Source organism: Cervus elaphus, chromosome 12 (assembly GCF_910594005.1).
Source record: "Cervus elaphus chromosome 12, mCerEla1.1, whole genome shotgun sequence".
Classification (NCBI taxonomy): domain Eukaryota; kingdom Metazoa; phylum Chordata; class Mammalia; order Artiodactyla; family Cervidae; genus Cervus; species Cervus elaphus.
This window is the reverse complement of record NC_057826.1, coordinates 86,673,878-86,689,568: the sequence shown is the minus strand read 5'-3', so window position 1 is coordinate 86,689,568 and position 15,691 is coordinate 86,673,878. Positions and strand designations below refer to the sequence as shown.

At 45.0% G+C, this 15,691-nt stretch overlaps 3 protein-coding genes and 4 non-coding genes across 9 annotated transcripts in view; 1 reads left to right on the top strand and 6 right to left on the bottom strand.

Annotated features, from left to right (window-relative positions):
* The window catches only part of MAP2K1 (mitogen-activated protein kinase kinase 1), a 75,533-nt gene extending 70,702 nt beyond the window's left edge, over nucleotides 1-4,831 (top strand). For both annotated transcript variants that reach the window (XM_043919850.1, XM_043919851.1), the window contains exons 8-11: nucleotides 911-975; nucleotides 2,666-2,727; nucleotides 3,123-3,168; nucleotides 3,809-4,831. In XM_043919850.1, the coding sequence (XP_043775785.1) occupies nucleotides 911-975; nucleotides 2,666-2,727; nucleotides 3,123-3,168; nucleotides 3,809-3,922 (287 nt within the window). In that variant the 3' untranslated portion in view covers nucleotides 3,923-4,831. The remainder of the gene's footprint in view (nucleotides 1-910; nucleotides 976-2,665; nucleotides 2,728-3,122; nucleotides 3,169-3,808) is intronic.
* Nucleotides 158-9,616, bottom strand: SNAPC5 (small nuclear RNA activating complex polypeptide 5). 2 transcript variants are annotated; one of them, XM_043919852.1, is made up of 4 exons: nucleotides 9,462-9,616; nucleotides 8,103-8,192; nucleotides 7,190-7,326; nucleotides 158-4,012 (listed from the first exon to the last, which is right to left on the bottom strand). In XM_043919852.1, exons 1-3 carry the CDS (start codon nucleotides 9,549-9,551, stop codon nucleotides 7,207-7,209), a joined length of 300 nt encoding a protein of 99 aa, XP_043775787.1. In that variant the 5' UTR covers nucleotides 9,552-9,616; the 3' UTR covers nucleotides 158-4,012; nucleotides 7,190-7,206. The 2 variants fall into 2 exon arrangements, with proteins under 2 accessions (XP_043775787.1, XP_043775788.1); XM_043919853.1 differs by having other exon boundaries at nucleotides 7,190-7,323; nucleotides 9,462-9,613.
* A 1,107-nt stretch (nucleotides 9,617-10,723) lies between these two features.
* RPL4 (ribosomal protein L4) lies at nucleotides 10,724-15,537 on the bottom strand. The gene is made up of 10 exons (XM_043919849.1): nucleotides 15,388-15,537; nucleotides 13,840-14,011; nucleotides 13,541-13,647; nucleotides 13,039-13,177; nucleotides 12,566-12,690; nucleotides 12,176-12,305; nucleotides 11,761-11,917; nucleotides 11,372-11,455; nucleotides 11,141-11,261; nucleotides 10,724-11,058 (listed from the first exon to the last, which is right to left on the bottom strand). Exons 1-10 carry the CDS (start codon nucleotides 15,388-15,390, stop codon nucleotides 10,813-10,815), a joined length of 1,284 nt encoding a protein of 427 aa, XP_043775784.1. The 5' UTR covers nucleotides 15,391-15,537; the 3' UTR covers nucleotides 10,724-10,812.
* On the bottom strand, nucleotides 12,047-12,116 carry LOC122706017. Its single transcript, XR_006344276.1, has one exon. It is a non-coding gene; the product is annotated as a small nucleolar RNA SNORD18 (small nucleolar RNA).
* Nucleotides 12,778-12,849, bottom strand: LOC122706016. The gene has a single exon (XR_006344275.1). It is a non-coding gene; the product is annotated as a small nucleolar RNA SNORD18 (small nucleolar RNA).
* LOC122706022 lies at nucleotides 13,239-13,337 on the bottom strand. The gene has a single exon (XR_006344280.1). It is a non-coding gene; the product is annotated as a small nucleolar RNA SNORD16 (small nucleolar RNA).
* On the bottom strand, nucleotides 13,721-13,791 carry LOC122706018. The gene has a single exon (XR_006344277.1). It is a non-coding gene; the product is annotated as a small nucleolar RNA SNORD18 (small nucleolar RNA).
* Nucleotides 15,538-15,691: the final 154 nt, after the last annotated feature.

Here is a 15,691-nt window from a genome sequence, read left to right as displayed (position 1 = left end):
AAGCAGAGCATGGGGTTCCAGTGTAGGATATTATCATTACCAACATCTTCCTTCCTACCATTTGTTGAATGCCCACTTGTTGAGTGCCCACTGTGTTCCTGGCACTGCATTTAGTATTTTATATGTATTATCTAACTTAAAAATCATGACTTTTTTAAGGTAGAGTTTTTTTAAATTGAGGTAAAATTCACATAACATAAAATGCACATTTTAGAGTGTATGGTTCAGTGGTTTTTAGTATATTTCTCCATATCATACAACCATCACCACTTTGTAATTCAAGAACATTTCCATCACCTCCAAAAGAAACCATTTCCATTAGCAGTCACTCACAGCTCCCCTACCTTGACACCCTAGCAATCACCAATCTACTTTGTCTCCATAGATCTGCCTAGCACTGTCTAATTTTAATAGCAGTCGTGTGTGAGCACTATTATAATTTCCATTTTAGCTCTGAGGAAACAGGCACGGGGTGCTTGACTTGCCACATACACTTGTAAGTGGCCAGGTCTGACTCTGAGCAGCTAAGCACTATGTAGCACTGCCCGCCTCTGGACTGTAAGGTAGACCCAGTACTTGGAAGATCCTGGCCCTGCCATTACCTTCTGACATTGTTCCTGCCAGGACATTCCTGTCTGAGGCTCACACGAGGGCATGTATGAGGGAGGAGCAGAGCGGACAAGGGTAGCCGGTGGTGGGCCGCCAGAGGGGCTGGCAGAACCCAGACTCAGACCCTGGCCAGCTGTGGCTTTGGCCAGCCTCCTCTGTGTTCAGGCCTTATCTGTGGCTCTTCTATCGTCCACGACTTTGTTCTAGTCTGTAAGATCCATGCCCACCCCTAGCCTCGAACTGGCAGTTAACCTTCTGTTTCTGAGAAGTGTTTTCTTTTTTCTTTTTATAAAATTTGTAGCTTATGGAATGGACAGCCGACCTCCAATGGCAATTTTTGAGTTGTTGGATTACATAGTCAATGAGGTAAGGCTTCTGTGACCTTGGAATTTATTTGCTCTTAAGGAAAAAACTCACAATTGGTCTGGGAAACCTCTGAATTGTTCCCACAGCACGGTTTGTCCCTTCCCCAGGAACATCTTCACATAGCTCTGAGTCCCTCATCCTCTCTGATTCAGGAGCCTCCACCTGCCCATTGAATGCATTCTCATCCTTCATTCACCAGGCATTTCTGTCTTCCCACCAAGTGTTTCTTTTGCACTTACTATGTGCTAATAAGCACCGTGGGGTGGCTGTAGGAACGAGGTGGGGGTCCAGAGATGGAAAAACAAAAGTCTCAGGTCTTAAAGCCTGTTAGATTGGGTAAGGGAAGCAAGGCAAACACATGCATTTTCTCTATATAAAGCAATGAATGTGACAGTGTAGAAAGAGATATGGAAAATATTCACTATAAATTGTGTGAAAAAAGCAAGTTGTAAAATAGTATGTATACTATGATTGATTCTTTAAAAAAAATCTATGCATATTATGTGCACATAAATTCTGGAAAGTTACATGACATAGTGGTTATCACAGTGATGGAATTACAGGTGATTAAATTACTGCTAGCTAACTTTAACACAAAGATACATTATCTGTGAAATATATATGCCAGTATGTTTAAATGTAAAAGGGACTGAGGAAGGAAGAGACTGACAAGTATTCATCAGCATGGGCCTGGGGGAATTGGAAGCTATGGACTAGCACCGTGGTTGCTCAGAGGGTGGGGCAGGGCTGGAGGAGCTGGAGGGCAGGACGGAATTTCAGATGGTAAGGCCGGCACTGCTGGCATCAGCAGCAGCATGGGCAGAGGAAGAGAAGGGACGAGCTGAGGCCTGTTTGGGAGGCAGCTGGAGGTCCCTACTCCGCTGAGGAGCATGGTAACGGGCATTGCCCCATTCTTTTCTTCAAGACTAGTGGAGTAACTTTTCAGGCTTTCTCATTTCCAAAACTAGACCCCCAAGGGTCAAAAGGTCCCCTTGGTCATTACAAATTCAACAGGGAAAATCCTGGCTCACCACAGCAGTTAAAAAATCACTGCCACTGGTTCACAGGTTACTGGGCTCATTTCAGCTCTTTACTGCTTGACTGCCCAGCTTTGTGCTAAGCACTGTGGGAAGTGGAGGGTCTGACCTAAGCTGCATAAGGCTGCAAGGACGGTAGACTGTGTTGTATGTATATTAGGAAAGTCATCCTCTCCTGCTGGGACCCAACATTCTTCCAGACCCAGCTGTCTGCCAGTTAATGTTTTACTAACCTTTCTGCACTCCTTCAGAACTCAGAAGGGGGTGAACATTTTATTGGTCAGCCTTCTGTGATATCCACAGGTGCTGTCAGGGCTGGACTATGCCTAGTGGTTTGCACATCCTCCTAGCTGCTGCTTCTAGTAGTTATTGGCTGTTTCCCCGCCACACTCCCAGATGTATGGTGGTGGAGCCTCAGAGCTAAAAAGGGTCAGCTGAGGCTGAGAGGAAATGATTTATTCAGTCACTCACTTGGCCCCAGTTCTGACTGGCTTGAGACTGATGGTTCTAGCAGGGTAAGCCGGCAGCAGCCACTGGCCTCTCACCCCCGGCTTTCCTTACCTGGACAAGGGTGGCACTGCCCAGAGGCGGGAGTGGGGCAGGGAGAGGAGGGTAGGGCAGGGCATTTCTTAGGTCTGTGTGTGTACTTGCAGCCTCCTCCAAAACTGCCCAGTGGAGTATTCAGTCTGGAATTTCAAGATTTTGTGAATAAATGGTAAGTCACCTCCTTGTCTGAAAGTACTTTGGTTTTGTCAGGCTCCCCATCCATCTTGGGGAGCACAGCTTTGCCTTTCACCCTTTAGCTGCTGCCCTTCTTCCAGAGTGCCAGGACTCGGGTGACGTGTCTTACCGCAGCAGGGGGCAGAACAGCTGCTGCGCTCAGCCCCTGCTGTAGAGGGACGGCCCTATTGCCTTTTGGCCTTAATTTAATTCAACAAGTGTTTATTAACCTACTGTGGGCATGACACCCTGCTAACAGGAAGGTGGGTAAGGCTTAGGCATTCTTCCTCAGAGCCTGCGGGGTGTGGGCAGAACAGGCATGCACACATTAAGTAATCTGAGTTAGAACCAGCAGCAGGCAACAGCTCACACTGTCTTTCTTCCTTTAAGCTTAATAAAAAACCCCGCAGAGAGAGCAGATTTGAAGCAACTCATGGTGAGTGATTTATTCAAATTCTTACACTGTCATTTACTGCATTTCATTTGTTCTTCTGTCAGTCACCCATCCAGTGCTTGCTGAGCCCATACCCCGCTCTGCCGTGACTGCTGTGGCCTAGCTGATCTGGGGCCTGCAGGACACCAAACACATCTCCTTTGTCTTCCCATCAGTTTCATGGAAAAGCAGGGATAACCCTGCAACCAGAGGGGATCCAGGGAAAGAAAGGGCCAGCTGGCCCCACAGGGGGACAAGGCCTTTCTGCAGTACTGACTGGCCTATTTTGTATTCAGCATCCTCACCAAGTAACTGTCTCCTATGTGATAGCAAAGGAGTGGGAATCCTCTAAGTGTTGGCACTTACATGCTGTGTAGAGCCTGGTCAGTGTAACATGCGCTTTCAAGTCCATCAGTTCTCTTGTTCCTTCAACAGCCGCAAGGCAGAGCTGCTGTTTCCATTTCATGGAGAGCAGGCTCAGGGAAGGGGTAAGACCAGTGAAGCCGGGGCTCTAGGCAGGCACTTAAGACAAGGGTAGGCTCCCGGAGCTCCTTCCAAGAGCAGCACAGCCTCCAGACCCAGGACTCTTGAATTTTCTTTTTTGACTTTTAAGCACACTTTCTGTCCATTTCTTCACACACAGGTTCATGCTTTCATCAAGAGATCTGATGCTGAGGAAGTGGATTTTGCAGGTTGGCTCTGCGCCACCATCGGCCTTAACCAGCCCAGCACGCCCACCCATGCGGCTGGCGTCTAAGCGGTTGGGAAACACAGTCCCTGCCCAGGGGCATGCCGCGCCGCCTCCGGGCGGCCTCCCATGCCTGCCTCTGTTCAGACGTGCATTCACCTATGACAAAGGACGAAGAACACAGCATGTGCCAAAATTCTAGTCGTGTCCTTCTCAATATTACCATCTTTACTCTTGTTACTGTTGTTACCCCCTAAGTGGATTGGCTTTGTGCTTGGGGCTATTTTTGTGTATACTGATGATGAAAACATGTGCAATGTTGAATTACAGTGAAACTCTGGTGACTGTGGGTAGTCATTCTTACTGAAAACTGCACTGCTTTCCCACACCATGAACTGGCTGGTCGCCTCTATTTTTGGGATTCTTTGACACTTGGTGGTACTTCATTCTTGCCAGGCATACCTTCTGACTGAGTAGGAAGGGGCCTTGTAAGATCCTTCACAGGCAGTGCATGTGAAGCATGCTTTGCTGCTATAAAAATGAGCATCAGAAAGTGTGTATCATGTTATTTTATTATGTTCTTGCTTTTGGTGTAGAACTCAGCAATTTTCATCAAAATCTAGCCAGAGCCCTTCACTGCCATGATAGCTGGGGCTTCACCAGTCTGTCTACTGTGATGATTTGTAGACTTCTGGTTATATTTCTATATTTATTTTTAAATATACCGTGTGGATATTTAGTGCTGTCTCTCCAAGTTTGGATTAGTGTTTCTAAAATGGTGGAGTTACTCTGAATGTTACAAATGGATAAAGGCATTAAAATAAAGGAGATCTACCTTTCACCAAACCCAAGTACTGATGCTACTGCAAACAACCGCGTGTACAGTGCCTAAAAACTATGAAAATCCTTTTACCATCTTAATCCAGATGTCTGACACACCTAATCTCTTACTCTAATAAATGTACTATCAAATTCAAAGGATGAAAATGATTTCTGCTTTTGTGGTGGCATTTTCAGTGTTTGTAGTGAACAAATCATCAAATGATTTAGCAGCCAGGCATTAATGAGGGGGGAAACGCAAAGACAGGAAGGAGGCTGGAAGGCGGAAATACCACACTAAGGACAAGTTCAGTGCTTTGGACCAGTGTGGCTTCCTGTAATTCTAATCTTTGGACTTTGTCCAGTTCTTCTCAGCAAGCACCCTTATCTTCCAGCCACCTTTCCTGTGGACCTGTGAACAGATCCCATCGATTTCTTCCATCTCTTTATACAAGGGGAAAGCAGGAGGAGGGGGTAGCAGTTGGGGGCAGCCGGCACTGGAGTGCCCCCCCCCCCCCAACCCAGGACTGCGCTGTGCCGCTCACTCCACTGAGCGATGGCTTCCCCGCTCTCACCGGTTACACCTGACACGCGTCCCTGAAGAGGAGTGTGCTTGGCACTGACTTCCGTGCCTGTGGGCTGGCCGTGAACTGCCAAAAAACCCCACAGAGCCGTGTCCTAACTGGCCCGCCCTTTCTTTGAAAAGTAACTTTTGAGATTTAGGTCATACATGAGGCTGCCTAATCAGTACCTCTTCCCTCATTTACTTCTTTGAAAGAGCAGGTGATAGAAAACCAAAATAAATATTTGTTTAAACACTTATTTCACTTTCAAATTAAAAACAGTAAATCTCCTAAGTAGGTAGTTCCATTGCAGATCTACGAGAGCCTGAGAGACAGCCAGGATTTTAAATACTGGTCAATACTATGTATACAAGGCTGCCTCAGCCAATCAATCATTTTTCCCCCTGAGAGGCTAACATCTGTTCTAGACGTCAACAGTCTAACTCACATGTTTTCAACATACAAACATTCAGATGAGGTTAAAGAACCACACCCTCCTCGCACCCAGGGTCTTTTCCTAACAGAGAGGATGTCACCACCTCGGAGAATGTCTCACTGAAGTGTGTAAACTGCCCTCAGCAGTGAAAGCACAGGAATCCTCACCACTGGACCACCAGGGAATTACCAATCATTGGATTTTTAAGTGATACCTCATTAGCATCACCCCTGAAACTGCTAGAGCAAATGTGAATACTCTCATTCTATAAACTCGAGAGTGAGAACTCCCGAAAAGGTGAAAAGCAAGCAACCAATTGGTCTTCAAGCTAGAATTCATACCCAACTTTTCCAACTCTTAAAAGCCCATGCTTATATCTGACATTAGATCCCAAAATGTATACCCTGATGCTTTTTGTTGCAAAATGATATTCACACTGTGTTTTCCAAGAAATATGTTCATTTTAGCTTCTGGCTACTTCATGTAAGAGTAGCTCAAGATAACTTTAATGAAACAAATCGATTTGTTTCATTGATTTAATGAAACATTGATTAACAAATATGTCCATGCTCTCTCCTAGAACACTTGTGTAAGAAGCTATGCTTAAGAAGGTTGTGTTTTGTTTGGCTTTTCTATTTCTCGGCAGGGCAAATTACTTTTATAAAATCAAGCAACTACGTATTTGTATATTCACTGGAAAAGGGACAGTATGCAAAAATGAGTGTCAACTTAAAATATGAAGTTTCTCTTATTCTGCTGTCAATTCTTTATGAAACCCAATCTCCCAAGCCTCGTGATCCTTCTTCAGTGGCACAATTCCTAAGTCTAGAAATGGGTGTAAACCATCCTACTGTATCGTTCACCCCAAAGGAACTGATCCTTTGCTCTGTTGTCTGGAAAGTGGCAAGCCGCATGACAGCTATTTATCTGTAACTTATTTCTAATCATTTTTATCATAATGATGTCTCAACCGAGGTGTGCTGACACCCACACATAGCGTGTAGCAGGCAGTGTTACGATGTCACTGAGAGGTGGGAGCAGCGTGTGCGCTTAAGTGGCCCTCGGTCCTCCTCTTTGTCATCTTTCTCTCCCAGACTGTAGCCTTGCTCTGCTCACAAGGGTTCAGTGGCATGCAAACTGTTTAATTGGTTTTCTTAATAGAGGCATTGTTGGCTGCAAGGCTGGCTTGTATTTAAACTCTGCCCTTTTTGCAGATGCCAGACCTTCTCAATAGCATTTCAGAGGCAGTTTTTTGTTTAGAAGGCAGCTATTCAATCTGACCAGCCTATAAACACAGCACCACCCATACTGCTCAATGCTGAAACACTGCATCTCTGCTCTTCTGTCACCAACTTTCGTTACAGCACTCTGGAACCTGAGTTATTGACGGAACTATTTTTACAACTACACATCCTCCTAAAGTTCTTGCTTCCGTTTAAAGCAGGCTATAGGGCCCATGAGAATTCTTTGAAGAGAGAGAAAGTCTCTGAGACTTAGAAATTAACTTGCATGACTAACCCCAGCTCTCCTCCCCTTCAGGAATCTGATTCTTCCTCCTCTTCCTCCTCCTCCTCTTCTGGCACATGGCTCCTTGTGCTCAACTCCAGTGCAGTTTGGTTGATTGACGCTTCATTGTCTACAAGCACCAGCATCTGCTTAGTCAAGGACATTATGGATTAGTAGGAAGAACATTAGCCTGAAAAGGAATTCTTAATGTTTTATAATAAAATCTCAATTGTATATTCAATCCCAATACTACCACTAAGAAGTGTGGCCACTTTCCTATTTCTCCCAATTCTACCCTGACCCCCTCCCCCCAACCCTCCCTGCCAAAATGAGAGCACAGTAAATGCCCTAGATTTGATAGAAAATTACCTGGTTTACATACATGGTTCTTACGTAAGGATTATATACTGGCTTAGATGTGCTGCTTTCAAATGATTTTAAATGCTTAACACACAGCTGGGAGAACATTCAAGTATGGTTTACCTAGAAGATGATTTTCCTGAGGGCCCTTCGTAAGAGAAGGATATGAGGAGGACTAGAACTCTACTTCTAGGCTTTGTGGTTGAAGCTACGGTCTATTATCAAATCCTAAGCTTACTTATTCACAGAGCAGCAGGAATTTTGACATATTCCTGCAAAGATCATCACACTCTCCCTAGTCCACTAGAGTGACTAGAGAGAATGTTAAGAGTGGGAAGGTGGAAGCAATATAATAGTACAGCCAACCAAAGTGTACCCAGCTGGTAGATGTTCCCTGTTTAAAAGAGTAATATACACTAGTCAATTAATTAAACCAGAAGGTTCTTATTAGCACTCCCCAGAGTTCTTTGGGCTTGATAAGGTAATCTACAATTTCTGATCCCTCAGCAGCGTAAGGGCAGAATGGACTGCATTCTCTCCCCAGGCTCACACTGATTAAGCTTACATCATGTGATGGTTCTGGTGCAGGCTGAGAAGGCAGCATCTCACCTTCTCTTCTAGAACTAATCATCGACTGGAGGGCCAGCTCTTCAACCTAGAAAGAGTGGAGGACACTTTCTTTACTACGTCACCGGGCTACCGATGTGGGTGAAATGTACTGAGCATGCTCTGAGAGGTAGGCATCAGAAGTGAAAACAATGTAACCTCTGTGAAGCTCTAGGGGGCAGGGATGGGGCTCCTCAAGCCTTCCGGGCCTCTAAAGGAAGCAGCGTAGAAAGCTTCCTGCCCCTTTCTCCTAGGGTGAACAGTGTTCCAGCTGAGGCGAGGCTTCCACTCACCCAGACCTAGCAGCTCAGGGGAGGCAAACACAAGCATGCCCTTAAAAAAGACAAGTGTCTTCTGATTCCACACGACCCAGTCTGTCTACCCCGTAATGAGATAGCGAAGGCAGGAAGAATGGAAAATGGCAGCGTTTCCTAGCCACTGTTGGCACGCACACAGGCGCTGTGAAGGCACTGCCTGTGTCCTGAGGGAAAGCACACTGTTTTCATAGGTCACAGTTTACGAAGGGCCTTCATAACCCGAAAGTGCCCAGCTGGGATTAGGAGGAACATCTCACTAAAGGGGGATTCCTCCGCACAGATCTGGGACATGGCTCTAGTGGGTTTCAATCTAAACTCAACAAGGCAGCTGAGTCGGTAACAGATCCGGGGAGAAAAACTACCGGGAACTATTTGGCTTGGTCAAAAAGTTCGTTCATCTTACATCTTACGTTCACCGTTTATCTGTAGCATCTTTTTGGCAAACGAACGAACTTTTTGGCAAACCTAGTACTGTGGCAGGGTCTCTTCTGGAAGGGCCTTGCTGTCTCCTTTTGCACCGTGGAACATCCGCGACTGGGCTGCCTTTGTGAGACCAGAGCTGTATCAAGCGACCATACGAGGCAGTAAAGACAGACTAGTAAATGCTGCAGGGGCTCGGGAGGGGAGGCAGGGGCCCGGGAGGGGAGGCAGGGGCCGTCTAGGCGAGCTTCGGAGGGTCGCCCTTCCTCAGCGCGTGGTGCGGACCGCCCACGTTTACGGGGCTGTAGTGGTCCGGTGGGGGTAGTAGTGCACTCGCCAAACTCAGATGAATGAGCTTCAGCCTAAACCTACGGGATCAATATTCTTAGAGGGGTGGGCCCATAATCTCAAATCCAGCCCCCCTCGGTGTCTGTCTACGCCACCACGTCTGGGCGCGACGGCCAGGTGAGGAAAAGCTAATCGGCAGCAGGCGGGCGCCGCAGACGCCTAGGCTCCGCGTAGAGCCCGGCGGCCTAGGGCGCGGGACCAACTGAATGGAGAAGTGGGGGGCGCGGGGTCACCTTGAGCCGGTTCAGCTGGTCGTGCAGAGCCGCTTTCAAGCGGAGCAGCGTCTCCTCCTCCTTGCGCAGCTCCTGCAGCCGGCTCAACATCTCTACTCTCCACGCAGGCGGCCCGCCGGGTCGCTCGATGATGACGCCACCTCCGCGCTACCGGAAGCGGAAAAGCGCTCTGGGAGGGGCTGGCGGCACTCTGGGGCGGTGCAGCCTCTTCCTACCGGCGCCTGCGCTCGTTTCCTGTTCGTGGACGTAAACTCATGGATAGCCAAACGTGGTTGTAAATCGAAAACCTCAAACTCCGGGGATGAGAACTCCCTAGAGCAAAGGGTGTTGGCGATGTAAAGGACCTGGAGATAAAAATGGTTAGATGCTTGTCTGTCAAGTACTTCAGCTGAGCAGTGCTGTTTTTTCATCGGTGGAGGCTGCTTTAGCTCCTCCAAACTTGCAGACGCACTCGAAGGGACTGTCACCAGCAAACAGGACATCAGTCCAAGAGGCCTACCGAGTTGAAGGTTCAGGCAGGCGAGGATTCCTGGTTACAGGAAAGGGGTTTCCAAGTAGGACTGTACAAATTAGAGGGCAGGAAGGTAACTATTTTAAGCTGGACAGTGCTTTCTTACACAAAGGAACGGAGACCCCTTGACCTATAAATGGGAGGACTGCCAGCGGGGCAAAACAGAGATGCAAAACAAGACCCTGACTAGGGAAGCACAGGTCACTTCAGGTGTTAAAGACAGTGACCCGAGTTAAAAGCTTTGGAAAACCTTTTGGGTACATCCTCTGCATAAGCATACCAAACCTGAAATACACAAGTGACTGCAAAGAACCACCCGGCACTTTTTATACCAAGGGTCCAAGTATTAAAACGTTGGCAAGCATCTCTTCCATCAGTTGTACTGTATCACAGAAAACTGTAACACTTCTGAAGGAAAAATCAATTTCTTATTGTTATCCTTTATAAAATGTTCTCTGAATCTGCCCTCTTGTGGTTATCGAAAATGTGAAATCTTTATGGAACATGGTCCATTTTCCAAGGTGGTTTTGGGGGGAAGCTAAATAATGAGTTTGTGTATTTCTGAGATGAGTCTTTAAACCGTCTGTCAAGACAAGTTACTTTAAAAATGGATTTTACACCTGAATTTATGGAACATCTTGATTCTCATTCATCTTGGATTTATACTAAACCCAAGGCTCCATTTTATACAACTTAAAGTTATCAGTTAAAAAAAAAAAACACTAACCAAAACTCACACAACACATCCAAGTCATGTTCTCATTGCCTCTTTGTTCAGGTCTTTATTCAAAATTAGCTGTCCAAAATGATTTGGCATTTATGGTATAAACAAATTTAAGTTTATGCAGCAGCCTTCTTTTCCTCTGAGGTGGGTTTCTTTTCTGTGGGCTTCTTCTCAGCGGGCTTCTTCTCAGCTGCTGGTTTCTTGGTCCCTGCAGCCTTTTTTCCCACCACAGGCTTCTTCAGCTTCTTATCGCCAACAGCCTTCTTTTCTTTGTTTCCCACCACAGGCTTCTTGCCCTCAACCCCCTTCTGATCTGATTTGGCTTCTAGTGCTGCTGCTGCCTTATCCATGCGGATTTTGTGCTGCAACAAATTAGGAAGAAAATCTAAGAATCAAATCTTTCTAAAACGCAACAGATCCAGCAAAACCCAAATTATTGCTTACGTTCTTGGCCTGTCGAAGAATGGTGTTCCGGCGCATGGTCTTTGCGTACGGGTTAAGCTTCAACATGATTCTCAGGTTTTTCAGTGGATTCTTCTTCAGGACTCTGCGATGAATCTTCTTGCTATAAAAAAGTAGATACTCTATTACTAATAGTTTATACATTATCCCTATTTCTGAAATAACTGGTAGTGTGAAGCTGGACAAGAATTACTGTGAATATCAAAACTTTACCGTGGTGCTCGGAGTGCTCTTTGGATTTCTGGGCTTTTCAAGATTCTGCTAAGGTCTGTATTGAGCATCTTGTGCATGGGGAGGCTGAAAGAAAAAACATTTAACAACAGGCTTAATTCCTATTTCTTAACAAAAGATTAATAAGTTAAGCTCTACAGAATCCAATCAGAATTTCCACTATACTATCCCTTCCCAGAACCTATTTCCACATATTGTATCTGTACACAAGGCAACACAAGGCATCACTTAGAAAACATGGAAATCCATTTTGAACAATATCCACAGCATATATGTGAAGTCCTTGCTGTCTCAAGTGCGAAGAGTAAGGCGCTACTTAGTGACTGAACAACAGCATAAACATCTATGTCCAGCATACAAATTATACTCACTTGTAGTTACTCTTGAGGGAGGCTGCTTTACGCCAAGTGCCGTACAGCTCATCTAACTTTCGGAAAGCACTTTCAGTCCAAATGCAGAAACGTCCCACATGACCACCAGGAGCAAGTTTCAAAATGTTCAGCTTGCTTACATTAAGCAGAGTAATTCCTTTGTAAAGTTTGGAAAAGGAGAATTAGGGATCCCGTATTTCAAAAGATGAAATGCAGATAGTCTTTATAGCACCTAAGTAGTAGTTTAATCATAAATTTAAACATCAATGGTACACTTATTCAGCCAAGAATCAGTAGTTCCACAAAATCATGTGTTTCAGAAACACGGACCATAAAGTGGAATCTCATCATAATAAAAGCTGGGTAAGCTTGCATAATACAGGTAATTAAAACATGTAAGCAGTACAATTATTACCAGGGATGTTTCTGAAGGCCTTGATGATACCATTGTCTTCATTATAGATGATGCAGGGTCCCCTGCGCTGGATACGGCGACGGTTTCTCATTTTGCCTTTGCCAGCTCTCATTCGCTGAGAGGCGTAAACCTAAGAAAGTAAAGTTTGGTATTCTGATTAAGATCAGAATTGGTATTCTGATTTGATCCCTGTATTAAATATTCATAGTTTAAAAAACTTCAGTTTTACAGATGAGGAAATTGACTTGCCTAAATTTAACACAGCAATGAGCTTTCAAACTCAGGTAATACTGCTCTCATATCCACTAAGGTTTACTTATACTGTCTTTCAGTAACCTTTTGAAATGTAAAATCTGGCAACAAACTTGTGTCAAGAACCACAAAACCTACCTTTTTGATATCATTCCAGGCCTTAAGTTTCTTCAGAAGCAAAACAGCCTCCTTGGTCTTCTTGTAGCCTTCAACTTTATCTTCAACCACCAAAGGAAGTTCAGGAACTTCCTCTATACGATGACCTGAAAAAGCCAATTAACACTGACCTGGTTACCTTGCACCCTTTGAAAAATTTAATCAAACCCACAAAATCAAAGTGGCACATTTGCGAAATCAGAATTACCACAAAGATCATGTGTTTCAGAAACACGGACCAATGAAGTGGAATCTCATCATTTTGACAAATGATGTAAAAATTACCTCATTACATAATATTCACTGAGTTGTTAGACTGAAGTGCTTATAACTAGCATTTAGTAGAACGAAGTGTATGTAGTCAGACACTCTAGGGTGAAGAGAATTTACACAGGCTATCAGGTTCAGATATAAGAAAGGTTTACAGGATTCCTAGAAAATAAAGTATCACAAACCTTTAGACATGACCAGCGCTGGTAAGGCTGAGGCAGCCAGTGCAGAGCAGATGGCGTATCGCTTCTGCGTTGTATTCACTCTGCGGTGCCAACGTCGCCAGGTCTTGGTTGGTGCAAACATGCGGCCCCCACGACACATCTGTTTTCCCAGTTAAGAATCACATTTCTCAAATTTTAGCAATTACAAACAGGTTATGCCTTGCTCAGTAAGAACTTTCGTCACCCTTCTGAACCAGCCTACTGACAGCAGGCAACTGTCGCTGAGAACAGAGTAAGACGCAAATTACGACATCACTGCAGGCAAAACCTTTTAACGCCAAGCCTGTCGACTTTAAAAATGACAGAAAAACATCCTCCAAATATCAAAACTGTTTGAAAAGCGTTTAGTCTGGACATTAGTGTCTTGAGCACAAATATTTTCAAATCACTAAAATGAATAAGCCAGGTTCAGTCTGCCAAATGCGGCAGCTGACCAGTCTAGGTGGGGGAAAACAAAGGATACATTTCCAAAAGCACCCTGACCAGAACGGTGAGTCCCGCCACCTCGAACCCTGGGAATTCGAGCCACAGCTCTGCCGGTACCCCAAGACTCAGCACTGGTTTGATGACCTGAAATTGTTCAGAAACACAAGCTTTAGCTCCCTACCACACCGTTCTATGACTACTGTGTATGGCAGCAAACAGCATCAGAACATCCAGGAAAATCATGTTGTTCAGAAACACGGACCAACGGAGTGGAATTTCATCACTGCTGTGAAGTACCCCTTAAAAAGTCAACCCAGGAAACAGCTAAATCCATACCTGCTAATTCACTGACAGCATAGGGCTGTCTGTTGTTTTTGCGCAAGTTGGTGTGAACAAAGTTAACAATATCGGGTCGAATGGGAGCCTTGAATACAGCAGGCAAAGTGACATTTTTGCCAGAGGACTCTCCCTTTTCGGAGTACACTGATATCAGTGGACGAGCACACGCCTGAAAAAAATAAAAAAATATTTATATTGAGAAACATCATCAAAAGCACTCTTCTCAAACACCAACAAAAGCATTAAAGGTTCATTTACAGAAAAGTTTAGGATTTGATGAGGTAGATATTGCTTAGGCCAAAAACAAAGCCTAAGTTATCAACACACCATCAGGTCTATTAACATCAGTAAGTACTTGAAAGACACCTAAATTTCTCAAGTTCTGCCACAGAATTTCCATCATTTTTCAAAGAGATCGCTTTATTTTTAAACTTTCAAATCGGGCCTTAAAGAGCTAGATAATAAAAACCAGAGGGTAAGGTTTGAAAATGCAGTTTAATGTCATCATACAAACTCTCTCACCCCAAATGCGACCAAACCTTATCTACCAGGGCTCTACTTCAAACATTCATCCTTCCCGGTCATCCGATTCCAAACACATCTTTCAAAACTTACTACTAAAAAACAGCCTTGTTACTTCTTGCTCTATTTTCTCCAAAAACTTACCCCCTGAAAGTAAAAGGTCCTAAGCATTACCTATAGAACCTGTTCAACCTCGCTGCCCACAGCCCACACTCTCTTCCAGATTCTCAGGCCTACACTCAGGGCCATCCCTCTCCTTTCTCAGATTTAACAAGTATTCTACCTAAACATACCCTTCCTCACCTAGCCTCCTTCAGGTGTCTCTGATCACGGCTTATAAAGCCCAATTACCGCCTCCTCTCCAATTCCCTGTCTGCAACACTACCATCGAACACTGCAATGCATATTGACCAACCCAATGACGATCAAAGTGCTTTTTGCCCTATTTTGTTCACTTAACTACCTAAGGCACACGGTGCTTTTACAAACGTTATTTATGCAGTAGCTACAAAACAATTAAAATTTAAGGCAAGAACAGAAAGCTTCCAGAGGCAATTGCTAAGATACGCACACAATAAGAAATAAATGAAATCAAAGTTTTCTGTTCAACGCAATCTCTTTTACAACTTCAGTATTCCTCACTAAATAGGGTATGGAGACACAAGACCCCAAATTGACTCACCTAGCCTTAGTCTAACGCTCTGAGAATTTCCAAGTCTTCAGCGGAACCCATACTTTCTAAGATCCACGAAAAGATAGAATCCCAAAGGTCCCTCTGGCTCCAACTATCTGGGGTTCCTCCGTGTTATTCCAGACGTGCCCGGCGCCGGCCCGCACACGTTACCTCTAAGATGGCTGCCGTAGAGCATTACTACCCACGTCCCAGTCACAAACACACGCCTTTGGTCCCCATCTCCTTCTCCTCGCTTCCCTTCCTGAAGACTTCATGCTCTGAATACCCAAGCCCATTCCTCCCAAGCCCCGAAAAAAGAAGCAGGTCCAGAGGAGAAGAGTTCTGCTCACCATGGCGGGGAGAGGAGAAGGCCACGCTCCTCTCAACCCGGCGGCTCCCACAGGAAAAGGAAGTGTCTAGCACTCCCACTCCATATGTAACCTTCAGCTCGTCTCCCAGCCTGCCCCGCCTCAGAACCAACTCAGGGACATAAAATATCTCTCTACCACGCTAAAACAATAAAAATAGCATATTATTTCTTCACACATGTCAAATTACGGTATTTATTGACTTCCAAAGCCAAAAAGAGCTCTTAGAACCCAGGGATTCCTTTTCGCGGAGTAATCCATGAGAGGCCGTGACCAACTCTCGCGA